At 42.3% G+C, this 21,883-nt stretch overlaps 1 protein-coding gene across 1 annotated transcript in view; it reads right to left on the reverse strand.

Moving 5' to 3' along the window:
- The window catches only part of LOC107321483 (transmembrane protein 132B-like), a 169,185-nt gene that overhangs the window by 90,787 nt on the left and 56,515 nt on the right, over positions 1-21,883 (reverse strand). The window contains exon 3 of the mRNA XM_015878432.3: positions 13,155-13,295. Within this exon, the coding sequence (XP_015733918.1) occupies positions 13,155-13,295 (141 nt within the window). The remainder of the gene's footprint in view (positions 1-13,154; positions 13,296-21,883) is intronic.

Consider the following 21,883-nt stretch of genomic DNA (forward strand, 5'->3'; position numbering starts at 1 on the left):
GGAGAGCATGAGGACAGCAGCAACCAGGCTTTGTTGGACAAGCCATTGGCCACCAAAGAGGATGGAGAGGCTCTTGGGTGAAGCCCCCTTGGGTAACTAGTGGCGGTAGACACAAATAGATGCTTTTATGGGATCTTCTGCTATATGGCTGCCAGCTTCAATGAGAGTATATCTGAAAAACCCAAGAAATTTTGCTGGCATGCTTATGCAGAAGAAGAGAGCATAGATTTTAAAGCCTTCTCTTGATCATTCCTCTTTCCACAGAAGCTCTGTAACTGGCGCATTCATTTTCCTCAGCTAAGAAAACAGGCCAAACCAGACTCAAACCCATGGGTGCTGCTGTCTGCCTGCCTGAGGAATGCATGCCATTCCCGACAGTGCTCTATAAGAGCACTTAATACACTGATTTCTGTAGCCAAGTCCCCTGTAAGACAGGTAGATGTTCATATTTGCATTTTACTGTTAGAAACTGAGGCACAAAGAGTCTTAGAGACTTGGCCAGAGCCTCAGAGGGAGCATCTGGCTCAGCAACGAGCTGCAGCCCAGCACCAGGCTGGCAGCCAAACTGCTGGAACAGCTTCTGTCGGGAACAATTCCCATGTGGAAACAAGCCATGAACACAAGGACAGCCTAATTACAATTAAAAAGGAATCTTCCCAGACCCAAGTAGGGTATCAGCAACCAAGGTATGGTTAACCCCTTGCAGCAGGAACCAACAGCAAGCAGCAGGGGTCTTTGCCACCCAGAACACTTTTGGAAAGAGCTTAACCCCCTCTGTCACTAACAGGAGGTGGACTGAGGGTCCTGCAATGGACCAAGCCCTGTAGTGCTACTCAACATGGCCACACTCATCCTACAGCATCCTCTCCCCAACCCCCCAGCTCACACACACTGCCATTTCACTGCAAATACACTTGTTCACTCCACTTAAATCCCCTCTGCGCTTTCCTTTGGAAGGGAGGATTTCAAAATTTGATTTGTTTAAGTCACTAAGTACACTCTGGTATTCCCAGCAGCTCCTTTAGCTGACAAGGTTTATCCTTGTCGCCACTTTGTTGTGTTTTATGAATAGGGACCCAGCAAAACCCAAGACACCATTTAACACAGAACACATTAGTCTTTTACCCCGCCTCGCTCAGCGCCTGGTACCACTCTCTCTACCAGAGTGTTACACACAGAATGGTCCCTCTAGGCAATGTACTCAGTCAGGAAGGATATTATCTGCCCCCAGCAGAGCGTGCAACTGAAATTCCTACAATCCCTGCAGTTTACAGCACAGCTGGTAGAACATTTGTGCACATCAGAGGGACACCGATCTGGTTCCCACCACAGTGGCCTCAAACCAAGCAACCTGGGTGATGCAGGGGGTGAACGCCTTGGTGCTTTCCTCCCACATGCCCCATCCTTTTTCTTAGGGCACCAGGATCTACTATTGCCTTCTTCATTAAGTACATGAGCTGGGCAACATGGAGTTGCCAGCAGGAGGCATAGTATAGGCAGGGTGAAAACCACCTCCTGCCCTTGGTGAGCCCCCTCATCTGCAGATAAAGACATCAGACAACACTGCATTGAAAAAAAAGATAAAAACCTAAAAGGAAGGTGCAACCCAATAAAGTACAACAGCTCATACCAGAGCATGATTACCCACTGCAAGCAAGCAGAGATGGTGAGCAACAAACACAAGGAGCAAATGAGAACAAGGCAAACACAGAGCACCACTGAGACACTAGGAGCTGGTGCTTGGTCAACCCTATGCACATGCACCAACCTCCCATATAGCAAACAGGGAATCAAAACCTATCTGTCCATCAGGAGAGGTGCTACATCCACCTTTGGCTGGCAGAAGAATCAAAGACACTCTTCCTTTCCTATAATTCATCAAAGCCATTTGTAAAATTCAAGAGAATCTCAGTTATGCTTAGGGTCAAGTGTACAGCCCTTAGAACGCCCAGAATCTTACTTATTTTCAATATAATTTCTTTTCAGAGCAATTAATGGGGTGAAACTAAGAGCCTTCCAAGTATCACCTTCTTCAAAAACTATCATCTGTCATGTTGTGCTTTGGGATGGAGTTTACAGTGAGTGACAGAACATGGGAGATCAGTAACATGCAGGTGTGTGACAAACAAAATCAGCGTAATCACAAGACTCAGAAAATTGCTTTTAATGTTATGTTTATACATGTAATTCCATTAAATTACTTGGGCAGGATGTAGATGGATTTCACTTTATACAACTGCCTAGAAATCCTAAAATTGCATGTATAATTACTATACAGATACGATGCAGACTGTAAAGATGTGTCAAGTAGAAAAATGACACTAAAAATGCTGCTAATAAAACAACATTGCAAATCAATCATGGGAAATGGTTTCATATATACTTAATTAAAGAGTTGAGCAAGTAAATGTATCCTCTTCCAGACAGGGATGTAAGTATTACCCACCTCCAAAATTTTAGTCACCTTGACCCTTAAACTTTAATGGAAAGGTTTCCAGGGTAGTAGGTAAGGAATTACTTGGTTGACCTCTGTAAGAGCTCTAGAAATCACTGTCATTGCTAACAGCATGAAGTGCCTGCTGAGAGGCTCAATAAGTTGATAACGGGATACAGAGCGTTTAATTGCTGGTCACTAGTTCAAACCTCGCATAAAGCAGGGATGGCCAGGAGTCATTGCCATGGAATGCAGTTTGGCCCCTGATATGAAAGGAGATGTGAAAGGAGCCATGAATCTTCCCCTCCTCAGCAGATCCCATAACATAAATGTCCCTGCCACATTCAGTGCTATATGGTCCCCTTACAGGCAGTCACAGGGACACTGCTACAGGTAATTGTCCAAGGGCAGAGCATGGAGGGCGGCTCCACACTGCTTCTGTCCCACCTTCAGGCAGCCCCTCATTTAGAGTGGAACCTTTAGCAAAAGTCAAGGGTGGGGGAAATACATTGGCAACTAAAAATAAAATGCTATTTCATTTAGTAACTGTGTAATAGTGATTTTATACAGTGCCGTCAGAAGTAAAATTCAGATAGGAGGAACTGCTGACTGCTGCTAAACTGCGGAATTTTTAAGTTCTTTGAGGCAGGAACATGCCAATCTTTTATATGGCTGCAAAATGCCATGAACATCTATGGCACCGTATAAATCATAAAGAGAACGACGCAAGCAAACAGGAGTTATGGGATCTTATCTCTTCGGCAGATTTTGCCCTATGGATAAGGTAGCTTACAAAGCAATAATGAAATACTATCAGCAAAATAAAAAGTTTTAGTGGCTTTCTATTCTTCACAGCATTTTGCTAGCACCATGTCAATAGAAGCAGAGCTTCAACTGGGAGCAAAAAGTTCTGATTTGCATATGTTATCATGCAAAATGAGTTTTTATTCTACTCTTGCCTTCAGAAACACTGAGCCATGCATAAGATCAGATCACAAAATTAAAACAATTTATTGTACTGGAAGTCTCTTCTGTTAGTTTTGGCCAAGTTCCCAGTTCAAGTGATTAGTGAAACCACAGAAATACTAATTAGCAGTGCAGGGATCCTCAGAACTTCCAGTGTTTGTGTTCACGGTGTATTAGCAAGTAGACTGACCATGTTCATCTTAGAATTACTGACTGCTCCATCACTAATTGTCGAGACAAGAAACCAAATCACCACTAGCAGAAGACAGATGACTTAGGGCTGACCGTGTGGAAGCCTGCCCTACCACAGCATGAGGTCCAGCTGGTCTAATGCAAGAGCCCTCCCTCAGCATCACCAACATGCAAAAAGCCCCTGCAGAATCATGAACTCATCCTAAGGATTCCTAGAGTTTTTCAGTCTTCTTTCTTTGCTTTCTTGTCTTTTGAATCTCATGAAATTTTCATAATATTTCATGACAAGAAGAATCTTGCTTTTGCCTTTAGATTCAAGATGAATCCTTTTATTAAATCACTCCAGGAGTCTGTGACTTACAGAATAAGCATTTGAGGATGCGTGATAAAAACAGCAAGACTTGTCAATATGCACCACCAATACTAATTAATCAGGATCCTCTGTTTCAAAGAGTATTGCCCCAGTATTTTACAGTAAATAAGTAAAACCACAGCTGAAATTAACTTTGTTCATTTAACTCACGAAGAACTCATGCGTCACAATTGATTCCTCCACAGCACTTAGAGAAATTAGAGAGAAGTCCAACCACCAGCCCAAGGATCAAATGCAGACCAGGGAACTATTCAATCCTAATCAACTCCCCAGCACTTTGGTTTCTGATCAGCCATCCTTATACAAGATACCATTTTGCACCAGACCAGAAGTGAACTTAGTTGATCATCCAGAGTCCCAATTAAAGCTCTTAATTTAAAAGAAAACTAAGACTTGGGTATAGTGTGTGCAAATGAGTGATCTGCCCCATTACTACGCTCAATCCAGCACCAAGCATATTATTTGCATGTATTGACAACCAAATAAAACTTTCAAAGGCAAAACATAGAAAGCTGCTATGAAGGGAAATGGGTCGTTCCTCGCCTCATCAGATGGAAAGTGCATTGGCAGCTCCATAGAAGATATCCAAAACTCCAATTAAAATGTTCCTCCTAGAGCAGGCCCTAACCCTGCCATATCCCAACTGCAACATGCGCTTCATATTCCAGAAGGCATCTCCCACATAATGGTTTAGCAACCTACACTGTTGCCTGGAATAGAAAAGTACATCAGACTTGAGCAATTAAGTTTTTCTGTGCTACATAAGCTAGAGAGGAAACCACACAAAGAAAATAGCAGCACAGAAAATGAACGGATGGATTACAGGCATCAGCGACAGCAGATAAAGGAGTAGTTCCTTTCTTTCATTCCATATATTTGGAGGAATAAAGCTTGTGCTGACAAAGAAAAATGTAACAGGCAGGACTGCAAATAAACTTGCAGTTAGTATTCATTTCATCACGGAGAGCTCCAAATTCAAAGTGCCTTTAAGCGCTTGTGCTAAGGATAAATGCACAAATGCCTGAGCACCTCCAAACCAATGCAAGTCCGCTGGTACTTTCAGCTCCTACACATGATATGGTTTTTTAATTCCTCCACTACAGATCTTTTGGAACATGCATAAGTTCACCTGGCCTAGGGCAACAACGCACATAAAACCTGAATATTAGAAAAGCTGATTGAATTGTGTGCTGGTAAACAGGAGGGAGCTGCAGTGCTGCACTTGACCTATTCTGCTATGGTGTCAAACCTCTATAAAATAAAAGGGCAGTTCCTGCGTCCATCCAAGAACTGCCACCCATGCTCTGCACCCTCATATGCTGTGACATGGATGACATTAATCCAGTTGAATAAGTAAATAAGTGGCAAAATCCCAACGTTACTGAAAAACCCTTAGTCCAGCTGAATGCAGAGCAGCTATCAAATAACTCAATTACTGGCCAGATTTCAAAGGAGATCAGCAACCCCTTAAAAATGATACCAAAAACATAGTGAAATCAAGGCATACAAACCAGCAAGGACATCTGCTCTTTAGCCGTGTGCATTCCAAAGGACTGCAGAACTGTAAGATACCCCACCTCCCACAGTAGACCCTTTCTAAAAGGCTCTTAAAAGAAATTCTCCTACAGTGAGTTTATTGGAGGAGTCTCAAGGCGTTGTTTGGTAAATAAATAACAGTTTTAACTATTAAGGCATTCACAGCCAATACGCCCCATACTCATCCTTAACATTTTTATTTTCTTCTTAAAAAATTATTATCTGCTTTTTTTTATGGCAAGTTGCTCGGGAGTGACAGATGATCCATCAGATTATCTACTGATTTTTAATGACAGCATTTTGCATTCATTATTCCCTACTTAGAGCACTCTTTTAAAAAGAGGAATAGCTTCTTTCCTTCTCCCTGTCACCAGAGAAATTAAAGAGCACACCATTAAGAAGGGTGCTTATCTAACAAAAAGATCCACCAGTCAGATGTGGAAAAATAGCATGGATGAAAACTGCCTAAAGAGGGAGAGCAAAAATAAGAATCTTCAACTCCAAATAGCTCTACCATCCGCTCACCGCTGAGCTCAGTAACTTCTGCAGTCAAATCTCCACACTAAAAACTACTAAGAGAACAACCTAAACTTCTTTTTGGTTGAGCAGAGTTGAAATGCTCTAAACATGTGAGTGATGCCAACTCCAGAGCTGCATAACCACTGTGTGGTTACCTTAGAGGACCAGGGGATCTGCACAAGAGACGAGTCTCCATTTACAGGTTCAATCTAAAGCAAGAATTAATTCATGCAAAATTAATGCTGGGATATTATATAATTTATTTGGCACGGATGATTCAAATAAATCAAAGTAACAAACTTAATATTTGCCTGTACTTAATAGTTGCCTAGCAACATCACCTCCTAACAATAAAATGAGTTTAATTTTTGGCCAAACGCCTAAGAAATGAGTTGTTAGCTTTGGTACTTTCATGCACTGGCTGTTAAGTAAGCAATTCAGCACATGTTGCATGGAATTCCTATGTGTGCAGGAGGCTCTGCTACAAGTCAAGCTCATAAGCTGGTAAAGGTGCGAATTAAACATGCCACACATACCAGCTCCCTGATTTCATACACATTCAGTAATCTTTTCCAGTCCTATTATATCGAGGAACAATCCAATTATGGCTTTCAAATCTCTGTGTACAGTTGCCAAAAATAAATCCCTTAGTAACATTTCTAATATGCTCAGACACATTTCTGTGCTATAGAAGACTTCAATTTCCAATTACCACTATATTTTCAGGTGTGACACACTAATGCTCCTTATTATACATAGTGTGTCTTACCATCAAGACCTCTATTTTCCACACAGAGCTCTCCCTAATTGCTGACTCCAAGTACCTCCTTTATCATTACAAATGGCATCAACAGAATCAAGGTAGATACTTAAGAGCAAGCAGGTACTTAAGTGCCACTCTTCTGAAACTAGACTTAAGTTTGCCAGAAGAACAGGTTTTATTACTGGGAGTATATGCCTATGTACAATATTTACAGAAGAATCAGTAAGGATGGACCTTCTGTAGTAACTCACATGCAATAATCTCAAACAACTGTGAAAACAGACAACAGACTGATAGAGCCTCAGAGAAGCCCAATGACTCTTGAGTATGTCATACTCCCTTTAGCAACTAATATGGAAAAGTCATGCAAGCACCAATGGATGAATAACAATTTGAAGTCATTCACTCATCAGCATGCATTTGGTATTTGTTCCCTGCTATACTCTCACAGTCCTAATTATGCAGACTATCCTACCCTGAAATTAAACTTTCCCAACTGTTACATTAAGATTCACATCTTGGAATGATATACGCAAAATGAAGTTAATTAGGTCAAATTCAAAAACAAGACTCATTTCAGAATGATTAGGCTCATCTTTCAGAAGAAATATCACTCCAAATATCCACTGAATCAAGTTTTGTGGAGCACATTGGTGAAGAGGTTATTGAAGCCACTGGTTATACTTGTTGCTGAACTGAGAAGACCAAAGTATCACTGAGTTGCACATATACTTTTTGCTCTTCAACCCAGATAATATATAAAAACAAAGACAAGTATTAAGAAATGGCTTCCATTGGCTTCCACCATCTGAACTGCCAATACAGGAAAAAAAAAGGAGATCAAAATTGAAAGGGTCAGGAACCAGAGTCAGCTCTTCTGATCCCATGATCATACCTAGAGGTGAAGAAAGGCCTGGTGATGTACCTTAGATGCTCCTTATGTCAGATGTTATCAGATGTTAGTTTTCCAAGTCATTTTCATGCCTCTACACTACATCATCTTAAATCATTGAATACAGGTGAATACCATTGAGTTCTTCCAGAAGGAAGTTTCCCACTTTCAGGATTTTCCAGACAACTGCCAAGGTCCCTTCCTGTACTGCTCAACAGGATTTTCTAGTTATCAAAGATGCATTTGTTCAAAAAGATTTCCTTGGGCCATAATAAAAGTACTGCACCAGCACAGCATGGACGCCCTAAGAAGAGCCACTACTTTCTTGGATGCATGAACCACAGTAAAGAAGCAATTACCCAGACTAGCAGTAAGTAATCCCTCTGACCCATCTCTTCTGGGGACTTTACTAGAGCAGCATTGAGTTTAACTAAGACAGAGTAAGAAACAGCCATCTGAAAAAACTGGATGGCTAGGAGAGGAATCATGTGGTCATCAGGCTATTAGGCTCCCAACAGGAGACGGACAGACAATTTCATTGTTCTTAGCCTTGAACGAAAAGAGAAGAGAAAAAAAGAGAAAATATTCTCCTGAAATGATACATTTCCATTTGATCCTAAAACCGCAGCTTTCTGCACTAAGTGGTCCTTCCTACTGCTGTTAATTGTCCATTATTTTTTATGTCCTCTTTAAGCTACTGTGAGGTGTCAGTGCTTTTATCTTATAGAAACATTTCCAAGCCTGCTTGGATTCTTTTATACAAAAAGGCATACATGTAAAGAATAAAGGTTAGTTAAAATTCTTCTTATCAGGTTTCCTGTGTGACACTATTGAGTCATTTACGTTTGAAAAATGCGTGTGGATGCTTCTCAGTGGAATCCTCTTTACACAAAGCAGAGCAGACTCCATCACTCATAATAGAGGTCACAACCTTAAAACTGGTGCATTATAAGATAAAATTCTCTTCATCAATGGCTCAAGAGACAGCACTGTCCTGGGGTCCGGCCAAGGCCAGAGAATGAACTCCTACAGGATCTATAGGCCACGCTCACTCCACATTCAAAGCACATTTCTTTGCCCATGACACTTCTGACCTAAGCAAAGCAGCGAGCGCATAAGAATAGGAGAGGAACACCCAAGGCAGCACGCTGCACCACACAGTCTATGACTTCAGCCCACATCTTCAGCTCCTCTTTTCCTTTTCAAGCAAAACCTTCCTTTCCAAAGACCAAAGGCTGGTGGATGCAGCGCTGAAGGACAGGAGCTCGCACTCCTTCTACCTCCCCTACCTCGGCCCAGGGCCAAGCTTTAAAAACAAAACCAAACAATCCAACATTTTGCTAAGTTCATCAGCTCCAATAACACAGATTTACTTTAAATAAACACACGCACAATTCTTAACTGGCAGCCAATTTCACATTCACTTATTTCTTTTTTTCCTAAGTGAGATTTCAGGTTCAAAGGGTATTCCCAAGTGCAAAGAAAAAAAAGAAGTGAATGATTTCAGAACACCAGGCTCTATTTGCATACCTATAAATACATGAAATAATAACTGCTTTCCCTGATTTAAAGATACATATATATACGCACGCGCTATGGTTATAATTTTTTAAAGTCATTTAAATTATTTGAATTCTTTGAACACCTTTTTAAAATGGCAGAGAAACGGAACATCATCACAGACTATTAATTTTTCATTCAAGTTTAAAGATAGATAATGTCAAATGCCAAACAGCTGAGCTGGTCTGCATCAATTAAAAAAAGATGTACAATGTCCATGCAACAGAACAAATAGTTCTGACAGAAACTTAAGGAAACCTCTGAAGATTTCAGCTTCCCTACTTCTGCCTTCTGAGCATCCCTCATGCAAGATTAATTTATGCAGTGATGGATATCCTGAGAGATGGAAGCTGCATTATTGACACTGCGATAAAATAATCCCTGAGTGAGAAGAGCAGGTTTGGTCACTTTATGCTCAGCCTGCAGGTAAAATCAATTTCAGTAACTTCACCAGTTAGCATAAATACAACCTTTCTGATTAAAGCACTACTTTGTCATGGAATTAGATTCCCCCCCAGCTAATAACCCAATAAAATGTAATGATGGTTTTCCTGAGCGAGGAGAATGATGGCTCTTATACTCCCTACCAAAATCGAGTTGCCACTTCTCAGCCTCACTTTTCAAGTCTGTGCCACCTCATTCTTCGTGAACCAAAGGTCAGGCACATCAAGGTGCTGTCCTTCGGCTTGCCAGCAAAGTAGAAATTCAGCACCATGAAACACGTTGCTTTGTGGGGCCTTTCAAATGAGAACACCAGCAGTCTGAAATAACCCAATCCTATAACATGCAGGATCACTGGCAAAGTTCCCTACCATACCATTCCTCTGGATATCAGCGCACAGTTATGGGGCACAGCAGCTAGCAATAACTCAACATTTGTTTTGGCAGTAATTCAACGTATCACCCTACACCGCAGGGTAAGATGCCAGTCCTTCACACACACACAGCTGTTCTGCATGGACAGCTGGGAGCACCTGATTCTTATCTAAGCCTGCCAGCCCTGACTTCCTCTGTTCCTTGCACGATGCACTCTGCGCTCAGCACAGAAATCCATTAAGAACCTTTCCTATGGAAGAGAAGCACTGGGTCCCAGCTACAGGCATCATACAGGAGCATTTGTGCTTGAAGTAGAAACTGTGTCTTTTTGAAGCAGCAAGCTTCTAATCCAACTAACTCATCCAAAATGAGATTCATGGAGTTCCGCCCCAAGCAGAGAATAAGCGCTCATGACAACCTATCTCCTTGCTCAATGAGCTCCCAAAAAGCCCCTTTGAGATGACAGCAGTAAGGCAAAGCAAGGCTCTGCACAGAGCAGAATAGGTGCGTACAATATACTTGTGTATATTTAAAATAAATCTTTTGATACTCTTTATTCAACTGTCTTATCAAAAGAGGTTTTAAATACAAGCTTTTGGGACTACTAAAGAGGTGAATTTATGAATGTATTCCTAACAAAACACACTCTGCAAAGCTTTAATCTGCGAATTGTGACAAGCTTGGACAAAATGGATTTTTAATAGAATATAATGTAAACTGCCTGAAACATTGTGATAAGGAATTGTTTTTTTAAAGTAATGCACAGAAAAGGCATGATGCTCTCGGCATGAAGAGAGGAAAGGTCTTAATTTAAACCATTTTAATGAACACTCCATTTGCGTAGGGAAATGTGAGAAACGGAGATGAAAACCTCACGATAATGATAACATTGCGGAGGGGAGAAGGAGAAGATTAGGAAAGTAAGCAAATTTGAAAAGGCTCCCGCCGATAACAGCGGCTGAAGGGAATGGAGAAGGGATTACCACCATGTCACAGCCTGACGCCGCAGTTCTCCTTGCAGCTGGGAATGCTGCAGGCTTTTACTGGGGTCATGCACTGGGGAGGTGGGAGCAGCCCAAGTGCAGAGCAGCGAGAGGCAGCGGACAGACAGATTTCAGCAGAGACGTGGCGGGATGGTTCTCACTTTCCCCAAGCCTCTATTCACAAATAAACTGCCCTTAAATAGCGACTTGAGTTACTTAAAGGCAGTTTTGCCACACTGACCTTAGTAGAAGCAAGTTCAAGTCTCTGCTTGTTTACAGGAAGCACCAGAATCCCTACGAAACACTTAACATTCTTCAAAAGAAACAAGAGGGCCACTGCTATGACCAAGAAGACAAACTAAAGTAAAGATCAAAGCTAAATATTTACTCTAAGCACTACAATATTTGCAAATCTGGGAGCGATCTTTCAGCAGTTTCCATTTGCATACTTTAATTAATCCAAAAATATTAAAAACTAATCTCACAAAGGAAAGGGTCAAAGTATTAATTAACTCGAGATTCCTTGCTTTTGTGCAATTTAACAGTTCAATACAAAAAAAAAATCAGTTTTAATAAAAAGTAAGTTACTGTGACAGGTGTAATTCCAAGGATTAGTGACACCACGTACAAGGCGGTAAGTTTCAGTATCTTGCCTGTTCTTTTTATTAACTTATAAGAACAGTTGCATGAGATAGAAACTCTCCTCTGTTACACCAATCTTCCTCTTGCTTCAGCATTACAGAACCAGGGTCAAGGCTGCACCCCCAACCCAAGAGCTACCGTCCCTAGATGAGCTTTCCACCACCAACAGGTTCTTGTTGGCACTGGAAGAGCAGGGAAATGTAGTTGAAAGGTAAAGGATTTGGTGACAAAAACTACGAGAGGTGGCCACTATTTCCAATATCTCAAACTCAGACTTACAACTTCAATGAATGGAAACAAGAGCGAGGTTTTTATTGTTGATGTTTTCGGTTGGTTTGTTTTTCAATGGGCAGAAAGGGCATGAAGCAGGTAATGAACTGAAGCGTTTCTGTGACATTTAATGCCAGAAAGCTCAGCATCACTTAAGAGACTAAGAGTGTAGGAACCGCCTCCCCTCGCTTTGTGTGTTTGCAAAGCAAACGCCCAGCATCCCACTTAGTCACCTCCACTCTCCATCCTTACTGAAGAGAAGCAGGAGCTTTCAGTTTGCCATGCACTAGGCCTGTTTTACACATCCAGCATTGTTCTCACCTCAACTGTGCATTTTTATCACTGAAAAGTGAACCTACAGTAAACATCTCTCACCTCAGCACACCTACTGCAGGTATCCAGAACCAGCTGGGGGTACTTTGCTCCCCAAATACTACAGTACTACAGCTACAGTAGTCCAACAGAGCAGAAATACACTTTGCACGCCAAACCTTTGGCAATAATCTTCCTAGCTCTAAACAAAGAGCTTTCAGGAAGGATGGGTGCAGAAGGCTCCTCAAATCAAAGTTTTGACACAAAGTTTTGTGCTTTTCTAATTACGAAGCAATTTCATGCTAAATGTATGCATAGTGTACTCTAAATGTACAGTAACTGCATGATAATGAAGAGAAATTGCTTGTATTGTCAAATACGTAATTCTGACTAACAATATAAATTTCTCATTACGTTTGATATAGCTGGTAGGAGCATTACCATAACAAATGTACCCGGCATTCACAAGACAGTTCATTGATACTCATAGGCGTTCTGCAGCATTAACGAAGAACACTTAATAGCTATTACTTCTACAGCTTTTCAAATAAAAGAGACAGCATTGTCCTGTTTTGATTATTTCTCAGCTATTCTCCACATTTCTCTGTTCTAACTCATTTATTTCTGTTGGCTCTTTGGCAATGGGACTTTTGCTGCCCTGTAGGTGCAAGCAAAGCAAATGTGAGCCAGGATGAGTTGGCTGCCTCTAGTTACACTCAGTCATCTACTTCTCAAGCTCAGAAGTGAAATGAAAGGAACAAAGCTGTAATCACAGCACTTACAGTTCTTCCAACACAGACAAGAAGGAGCAAGCACTGCTGTTAAAAGAGCACTACCACTCATTGAATGAGTTTTCATCAGCATTTCGGCAAGAGTTAATGCACAGAGGAGCTTACCTGCTCTCTGGGTCTGGATCATTGTGCATGCAGGTGATCGTGGCAGTGGTCCTGGCGCTATCAGTCTCCTCTTGAACTCCCCACTGGTCCGCATCACTGACTCTGACGTCCAGGATCTTCACACCTGGGGCTGTTCTAATTCTGTTGGAGAACCACAGAGATCTCCTTAGTTACAGACCCCATCCAAATAAATCCACAGAGGTGAATGCAGAAGATGAAAGAGGAAATATTCCCTCTTGCATTAGTAATAGACTGATACACTGCAACTGTAAGTCAGCATGCTTCAAAAATATAAAACGGGCCCAATTATTTTAAACAGATGAAGTATGAGTTTCATTATGTACAAAGGCGGTTAATTTTCAGCTGGAACAATGTGGAAAGAATAAGAATACTTTCTGCTTCAGTGGCATCAGTTTGATATAAATGAAACAGATGTGACTAAGCATAAGTTGATTTAATTTGTTGCGTCTGTCCTGCAATCTTAGATGGAGGTTCAGTGCACTGTGCACTCCTGCCTGCAAACCTTTGGGAGTGAGGTTGCTCTTAATATTAGGGGGATCTGCAGGGAAAAAATGAGCTCTGCTGCTCAGAGACCATAAGATGGGAAGGGAAGGAATGTTAGGATAAACCCTGGACACAAGGCTGGAAATAATCCCATAGCCCTGGGATCCATCAAATGAGGTATGCAAAACCTGCTGGTAGAAATGGTCTGTCAACATGAAAAACCTTAACTTCGCAAGCACAGGTAATACTAAAAGCATACAGTACTTTTTTGTGCCATTTGCTTATACAAAAAGAAGTCCATGCACCAGTGGGGCTCTGCATTAGGAACAGATTGCTAAGAAATAGGAAACAAACTGCTTTTAATAGCAGGAACTTCATTTGTGCAGCTTGACTCCAGAAACAAGCCTGGGATTTCGACAGGAGTGCTGCAAATATGCCTGGAGAACAATTAGGCTGAAAGCAACTGCTGTAGAACCACATTTGCCACTACTGTGACTTAATTAATTAAAAGCAAAGCCAAGAGGGACCTCTTAGTTGTATGGTGGAATTAAACAGCAACTGCTGCGACTTGAAGCGTTACTTAACATTGAGTTGTGATGGATTGGCCCCAATGCCTCGTGGCCATTCAGCCCTCACTCTGCTCTATTAAGAATCTCCTTTAAGTTTTAGCTGAGTTCGCGGTCTGGGATCAAACCAACTTCAAGACTCAGCAGGTGGTCTTTCCCTCCAAGAAGGAATTAATTTGTCCTGCTTTTATGATGTCCTTGTTTCTCCCTGCAAGGCTTTCCCAATGTGAAGGACCAAACCCATGCCTGGCATAACCAATCTGATGAAAAATGTTTCCTGCAGGGAGAGAATTTCATTTGATATTTTTCTAATTGTTTCCATCATGTTTCTCCACAGACACTCCTATCTCCAGACAACACGCCTCAAAGCTTATGTGCCCTTTCCGTATCATTTCCTCTTTTTCTTTTCCTCCCACGGGAACATTCATTTATTTTGTAGTAATTACACTGGACCAAATCATTCCTTCAAAACACCTACATGGCTCCATTTCAGATGGACGTGTGGTTTACATGAGAGAGAACCAAGCCTTCAGCAATGGAGACAACCTTTTTTGCCTTTAGACTTAGTCAACCACTCTTCAGCAGGGAGAAGAAATTAAAAAGGGGGAAAAAGTTGCTATTTTAATTTTCTCTTTCCCAGACAAAATTATGTATTTTCAACAAATTCACCTCCCTACCGTCCCCTCAATTTACCTATTTTTTCTTGACAACACACTTGGAAAACTCTAAGCCAGCTTTCCACCTGAGTTAAGGCCCTGGTGAATAAAAGCTTCATTGAAGGGCAGGAGATTCATGGGGCCAGGACAGCTGGATTACACCATGATTTCAAGATTCATCAGCCTCTTCCCATCTGTCAGAAGCCTGGTATGCCCTCCCACACAGCTCTTGCACTATGGATATCTTCACTCTGCAGCATGCTCTGTCTTCTGCTCCACTCTGAGCCTGGTGGGTCTCAGCACACCATCAGGACGTGGTGCAGAAGCAGTGTACAGCCACGTGGAACCTTTGCACAGCTCCATCCTTCCTCTCCTGGGCCTGAATGCAGCCCATCCAGGCAGTAGCTGAGGTTCTCCCAATGTCCTGCTCACCACTAGACTCACCCTTACAGGGACCCTTATGTCCCATAAGAAGGGCTCACTGACTGCACTTGCAGCCTCCACTCACTGCCTATCCATCTACTGTCTTGCTGGGTTAGCATCAAGTGAACATCACATCCATTGCTTCCCTGCTCTGTTTTCCAAAAACATCTCCAAATGCTTCATTTTAGGAAAAATTCCAGTCTAATCCTTTGCAATGCATCTGCTCTGGTGGGCTGAGACAAGATGTCATTTTGCATTTTTGGATATCAGTACAGCCAGAAAGGTTGAAAGAAGGAAAAGAGTGAATTCAGCTTCTTGCTTAGGAAAAAGTCAAGAAATTCAAATTGAGCATCCTACATATGGAAGGTCGGAGCTTACTATTCTTCTGATAAGTGATTCACATCTTTTAGTCAGCCCCCAAATCCTCAGGCACAAAACTGCTCTGAGAGCTGCTGACTCAGAGCACGGAAAAGAATGGGAAAACCCAATAGGAGCTGAGAGGAATTGGAGCAGAGATGGTGAATGGGCAATGTGAAAGCCCAGGCATTGGGTGCGCTGCATGCTTTGTGCCAGGCTTCAATGACAGGCTTGGGTGGATTGCTTCATTTCCTTACGCCTCCTTTCCCCAATACAAACTATGGGGAAGTGCCGTCCTTCCATCTCCTAGGGAGCTGCAACAATGCACAGAATGGATTGGGAAAAAAAAAAAAAATAAAAAAAAAGGAGTCTGATGTCCTTTAAATTTACCACCTGTATTCACAGTCTGTACCACAAAGGAGGTGACCATTTATTCATGATGCTCTCTTCTTTAGGACTGGAGAGTGCCCAAGAGAAATGTGACATTCTCAAGCACAGCCTTTCGTGGCACTTATGCCTGTAAGATCTTCAGAAAAGAGAGCTTCTGAAGGTGGGGATGGAGGGGGTAGTGTCAAAGCTATTCAGAAAGGGAATCAATAGCACAACTGCTTCTCGAGCGAATCTTGCCCTCTTCTCCTGCTATAAATGCAGAATGGAGGAAGCAACTTTTGAGTTAGACTACAGAATACATTTGTTATCCCCAGCAGAGCTTTTTCCCCCAAGCTGTTCATCCTCCATGTACTGGGGAATATAAAGCTAAAACATGATGGACTGAATGGAGTGGGTAAGAGAAGCATTCCCAGCTTGCCAAGTTTGAACAACTACTTTAAAATGCAATCCCAGCCTTAAATGTATGCAACCCCATGAATTCGGCAGCTCTCTCACTTAGTACAAGAGGAAGAGAGGGGAAAGAACAAGTAATCACCAGGGCTGGGTTGTAACTGAAGGGCTGCAAGAGGGATTTAGGCCGATGAGCACTCAGCAGAATAGTCCTGGGACTGCCACTGCCTCCTGGTCAATTAGCTGCAGCATCCGAAAGGTAAAAGTGGGCAACACACCCAGCACCCCCCCCCCCTAGAAGCCATAATTGGGAGTAAAATCTTGGTAAAAAGAACTTTAAAATAGAAAGAGAAGAGAAAGATGTTTAGGAAATAAAACAGGAATGTGCTCACAGCAGACGGAATGTGCTCAAAACAATGGGAAAAGGACTCTTTTGGAGCTATTTTACAGATCCGCGTATCTCCCCCCCAAAACCTTAACAGAGGAATACATAATCTGAGTTAAATCCTCTCTCAATAATGTACTAATGATAATGGTCCTGATAATAAACTTCCTTTGCCATTTCCAAGTACTCCTGCATTCAGTCCTTCAGTGTTCCTCTTTAGCCTAATTAAAAACAAAATCATTATCACTCCCATACAGGCAATCCAAGCTGTAGACCAGTTTGGCTAAGCTACCCAAAATCATAGAGCCTCTGCAGAGCCAGGAATGCACCCACCCACCCCAACTCCATGCTCACACATGGGCTACACACCCAGACCCATCTTTAACACCAAACACAGCAGAGCTGTGTAATTCCAAGCCCTCACAGAGCATTTTACAGATTTGAAGAATCACACAAACAGCGAGCAATTAGCTCAGAATGAGGTCCCCGGGGTGTTTCTAGTTAAAATACATGTGTTTTAGGATACATTAAGCCAAGCACTATAAATTAAAATAATCACTGAAGTCAGACATAACAGCTGAGAACTTTCAGGAGCGTGGGTGAGACAGACAACTGCTCCCGTATGGCAGGGACACAAGCAGCCCTATACAGGGGTAGAGCATGTTTTCTAAAGTATTTATCCAAGAAGGTTATTTCTTTGTTCTCTTACATTTTAAAAGACTTGTCATAGCTTTATATTCGATCTCTTTCCCTATCAAATTCTTCTTAAAATAGCAATGCTAGGCCAGCTGTGTTTGTATTAATGTCAATGTGAATAAAGCTATCTAAGTATCTAAAACACACGTCAAAATACACAAAGATCCTGGAATGAGCCAAGCCTTCTTCTAGAGGCCACAAGTGCAGAAGCACAAATAATGTGCCTTTTTATCACATCAGTGAAGCAGGCAACCTGCAAAGCCCAGAGGAGAGGTATAGGCAGATGTGGAACAGAGGGCATTGCAGTGCAGCAAACAAGTTAAAAAGCATTCCAGGTACAAAGCATTCCCTGGTACAAACCCAGTGGCAATCTGTACTACCAGTGAAATAAAGCAGGAACTGATGGTGGGACAAAACCCCACCATTATTAGGCTTTATCCCTAAAGAGAACTCAGCAGAGATGGAAGCAATGACATTCTGGGTTAGCTAGAGTTTTGGTCAAGATATTACCTCCACATTTCAGCCCAACTAAAACCTACTCCAGAGGCTGCTCCTTCATTGCCAGCCCAATACATAATTGGTCCAAATTATTTATCAAAACAAGAGATAGATTCACTGTGTTCAGCCTGTCCTGCCTAGCCACCATGGGGCCAAGGCTCCTCATCACCACCCCACAGAAGTGCCTCTCACCTTTGCACCACATCAGGAAATTTGCCTTTTCCTCTCTCCAGGATAACTCAATTTCTCTCAGCATCTGCTATTTTTATATAACCTTTTGTAGCAGTCTTATTTAACCCCATCAAGCACAGGGGATGCAGTTGCTAGGAAGGCAGTTATTACTGCTGTATATCAAAATATCTCCATCCAACAGGCACTCAAGGAATAAAAGTCAATGCCAAAGTACCAGGAAGAGCAAAGTAAGAGAAAATAACTGCAGTGACCAGAGCAAGGCAAGGCAGGAACAACACTGACCCGGCAGCCCAAAAGCAGAAAGCCTTGGGGAGGTGGAAGCCCTTTGCAACCTCAGAGGGGACCAATGCATTAGACTTAAAACAATACAATTACCACTCTTCTACCAACTACCACAAAAGTGCTTTTGGCATGATAAATCAACTATTAAGAAAGACAAACTAACACAACCTACCCTTGAAGCATGATGGCTTGTGGTTCAAAGGAAGCTTATTCTACCAAAATAAGGTGCAGCGTGACCAACAGGAGGTAAATCCTCCCCCTGCCCTTCAATTAAAATCTTCATAGAACTCAGCTAAAAAAGTACACCAAATTTTCTCCAGAGAAATCTCCCTTTTTCTAAAAGCTTATCAATATTTTAGGGGAGATTCTCCACTGTTCTAAATCACTAGAGATCACTGAATTTCACACTGAATTCATGATACTGAGAAGTTAAATTTCACATCTGTGAAGGTGAGCCAAAGGAGGGGTCACCTCTCACGAGTTTGTTCAAAAGGAAGGTGCCCCTTTCTAGATATAAGGCTGCATTCATAACATCAACAAAGAGCATGTGAGCATCTCCAAGGCAGTCAAACATGGCCATGCCTTCATACACCCAAATGGAAAATCCCAAGCTTCTTCTTTTAAAGAAGTTATTTTTTACTGTTATTGCCACGTGGCAATTTTCTCTCTCTCTCTCTTACTCAGGTACATAAAACAACAGTAGAAAGACATTCTAATTGGCTTGAAATTAAAGCTATTAATTTTTATTCTTATTTATTCCTGTCACAAACCAGACCTGTTTATATGGCTTTGCAACGCTGCTATGGGGACCTGAGAGGTTCTGAAATCTTTCTGCCAATACAAAAATCAAAACACTGTCTCCCAGCAATCACCATTTCCATCAAAATATGTCAGCGGTGCAATGTTTTCCTTCAAGGAGAAGAAGGCTGCCACGTACCAGGGCAGGAGATGCGGGGTGAAAGCCCTTTGACTCACAGCATTCTATTACCAAACAGCCCTTCCTCATTGGTATGCAGACCCTGTTCTGAAAGAGGAGTGACATTTTCCTTTCCTCCTCTGCCTCCACTCCGTTAGCGGAGTTACCACGTGGTGATTATTCAAAGAGCTCAAGAGCGCCTGCTGCCATGCACCCCTCCGACACCTGCAGGAACTGAAGTATGTGCCCTCTCTTCTGCAACACAACAAGCTGTGCTGTCCCTCCTCCATGGAGAGGAGAGGTAAAATGCTATAATGGTTTCCCATAACATAGAGCTGCAGAACAAAAATCAAAGCCTGCTCAGACACTTCAACCTTTCTCTGAAAGATCTGAAACACACCGACTATGTCCTTTACCTTGAAACCAACACAGTGCTATAATAGATGAAACCATTCCTTCAAGCCCAGAAGCACAGGAGAAAATGCATTATCAAATCTGAAGGTGTCCAAAGTATTTGAACTTGGGATTCTTGCAATCATGCAGAAACGCAGCTTTGAAAACTGTAATGAAAATATCAAAGCAAGTCAGAGGTTTCCTCCTGCAAAGACAAAGATACTTATAGGTTTCCTTTTATTGAAGGGCTCCTTTCAGAGATGAGCACTGCGGAGACGTCTGCAGTCTGAGCAGAGTGCAGTCCTCCTGGGAGACAGCGAGTCTTTGTGAAGGGGTCATTTTTCTGCCTCTACAAGTGGGAGGGAAAAAATAAAAAGAAAGAAAGAGGGAAAAAGGAAAAAAAAAGCCCTGAAGGTCACAGCTTCTGAAAGCACCTAAACAAAAATAAAGAGTAAAACTTCCCATCCCTTCCCTCCTTGCAAAATCAGATAATGAGCTGCGTAGCCCGTATCTTGGCCAACACGGATGGAGTTTTAAGCATTTGAAGTCATCCATCACGGTGGATTTGCATTTGGTCACCACTTCGGAGACTCGCACATTTCCTATAGGAAACAAGTCTATTCAGTATGTACAACTGAAGTCAGACTGGGACAGCCAAGCCCCAAGCAGCCAGTTGCATGGGAGGCCTATGGCATCCCACCTGTAGCCCATCTCTACATGCCACAGCACCTACAACACACCTTTATTAGGGTGTCATATCACCATTTTTTGACACTTGCTCTGTACTCCAAACCAAAAACCATTAAAGGAAGGGCTGTTGTCAGGAGCACTGCCCAGGCTGTGGTGGGGACATAAGTCACCTGAGCACAAGGGAGGGGGAAAACAAAGCACTGCAATGAAAATCCTCCCAGAATTAAAAAGGCCACGAGAACTTTGCCTGAACTAGTGGCTGTTGTTTTTATTGAATTATTTTATGTCGCTTTATGTTGTTTAATCGAAGAAAGAAAATGGATGCCATAAAATATGCAGAGCTAACTGGGGCTGCGGAGTACATTGCTGCATATTGCTGGTAATGCCATTTCTCCTTTACTGTCAGAAAAGGAAAATGTTGTTCTTTATACCCCTGTCACACAGAACAGAGGTCTGCTCACGCTCAATCTTCCTGGAGTGCGCCTTTACCTTGAGCAGCGTACACCAGGATGGAGAATAAGCAAAGCTCAGGAAATAATCTCCCTTTCCACAAGATAGAATTCAATTTCCAGTACAGCTCAGACCAGTACTTTTCTTGAAAAGGTGGTACCATAAATTACAGTAAGAAAGCATTTTTTCTGCTGCTAGCAAAAGTTTTAGTGAGCATTATGATTATGTGGTTTGTACTCCAGGCACCAATGACCACCAAGCAGGCTAATAATGCATGAATTCTGATGTGAACCAGCCCTCCAGCTGGGATAAGCCATCAAAGTCTTCTTTCCTGCTTTTTTCCCCTCTGCGTTCCCTCTTGTAACCATTTTTCTCTAGCTGCAGACAACGGCCTTCCAAGATTCTCCTAGAGAGCAAGCACTTCCCAAGGAAAGGGGCACCCCAGGCAGCCCTTTGGCCACTACCCCAATGGGATAAGGAGGCTGGGAGGATGCACCCCTGAAGCCACCCAGCCCTACGCTGCTGTCAGGAAAATCTACCAGCCTCAATAGAAAAGCTGCTTGCCATTTGTGACCGTGATTGATGGTAATGCAAGAAACTAATGGCATTTTACTTGCTCGTCAAAAGAAATTACTCACCCCAGGCCAGCAGGATTGGGGAAGGATTATTTAATACTTGCAGCAATTTTTAATTCAAACTTGAGTGTTTGCAGAAGAGCAGTCAGGCAGCAGCCTGCTTCAGGATGGATCCAAACGTGATGCAGCACAGGACAAGGGATTCTCCAGTCCTTCACTCATTCCTAAGGTGGACACCAGCACTGAGTGCCATCCCCAGGAATTTCAGTGACACAGATGACTGATAGAAAGAAGTCCCTTAAACCTTGAGTACTTCAAAGCATCCGCTGTGTTTGCAATAACAAACACAGGCTTTTCCCCAGGGAG

Source organism: Coturnix japonica, chromosome 9 (genome assembly GCF_054131305.1).
Source record: "Coturnix japonica strain WE chromosome 9, WE-NBRP24, whole genome shotgun sequence".
In the NCBI taxonomy this organism is placed as follows: Eukaryota; Metazoa; Chordata; class Aves; order Galliformes; family Phasianidae; genus Coturnix; species Coturnix japonica.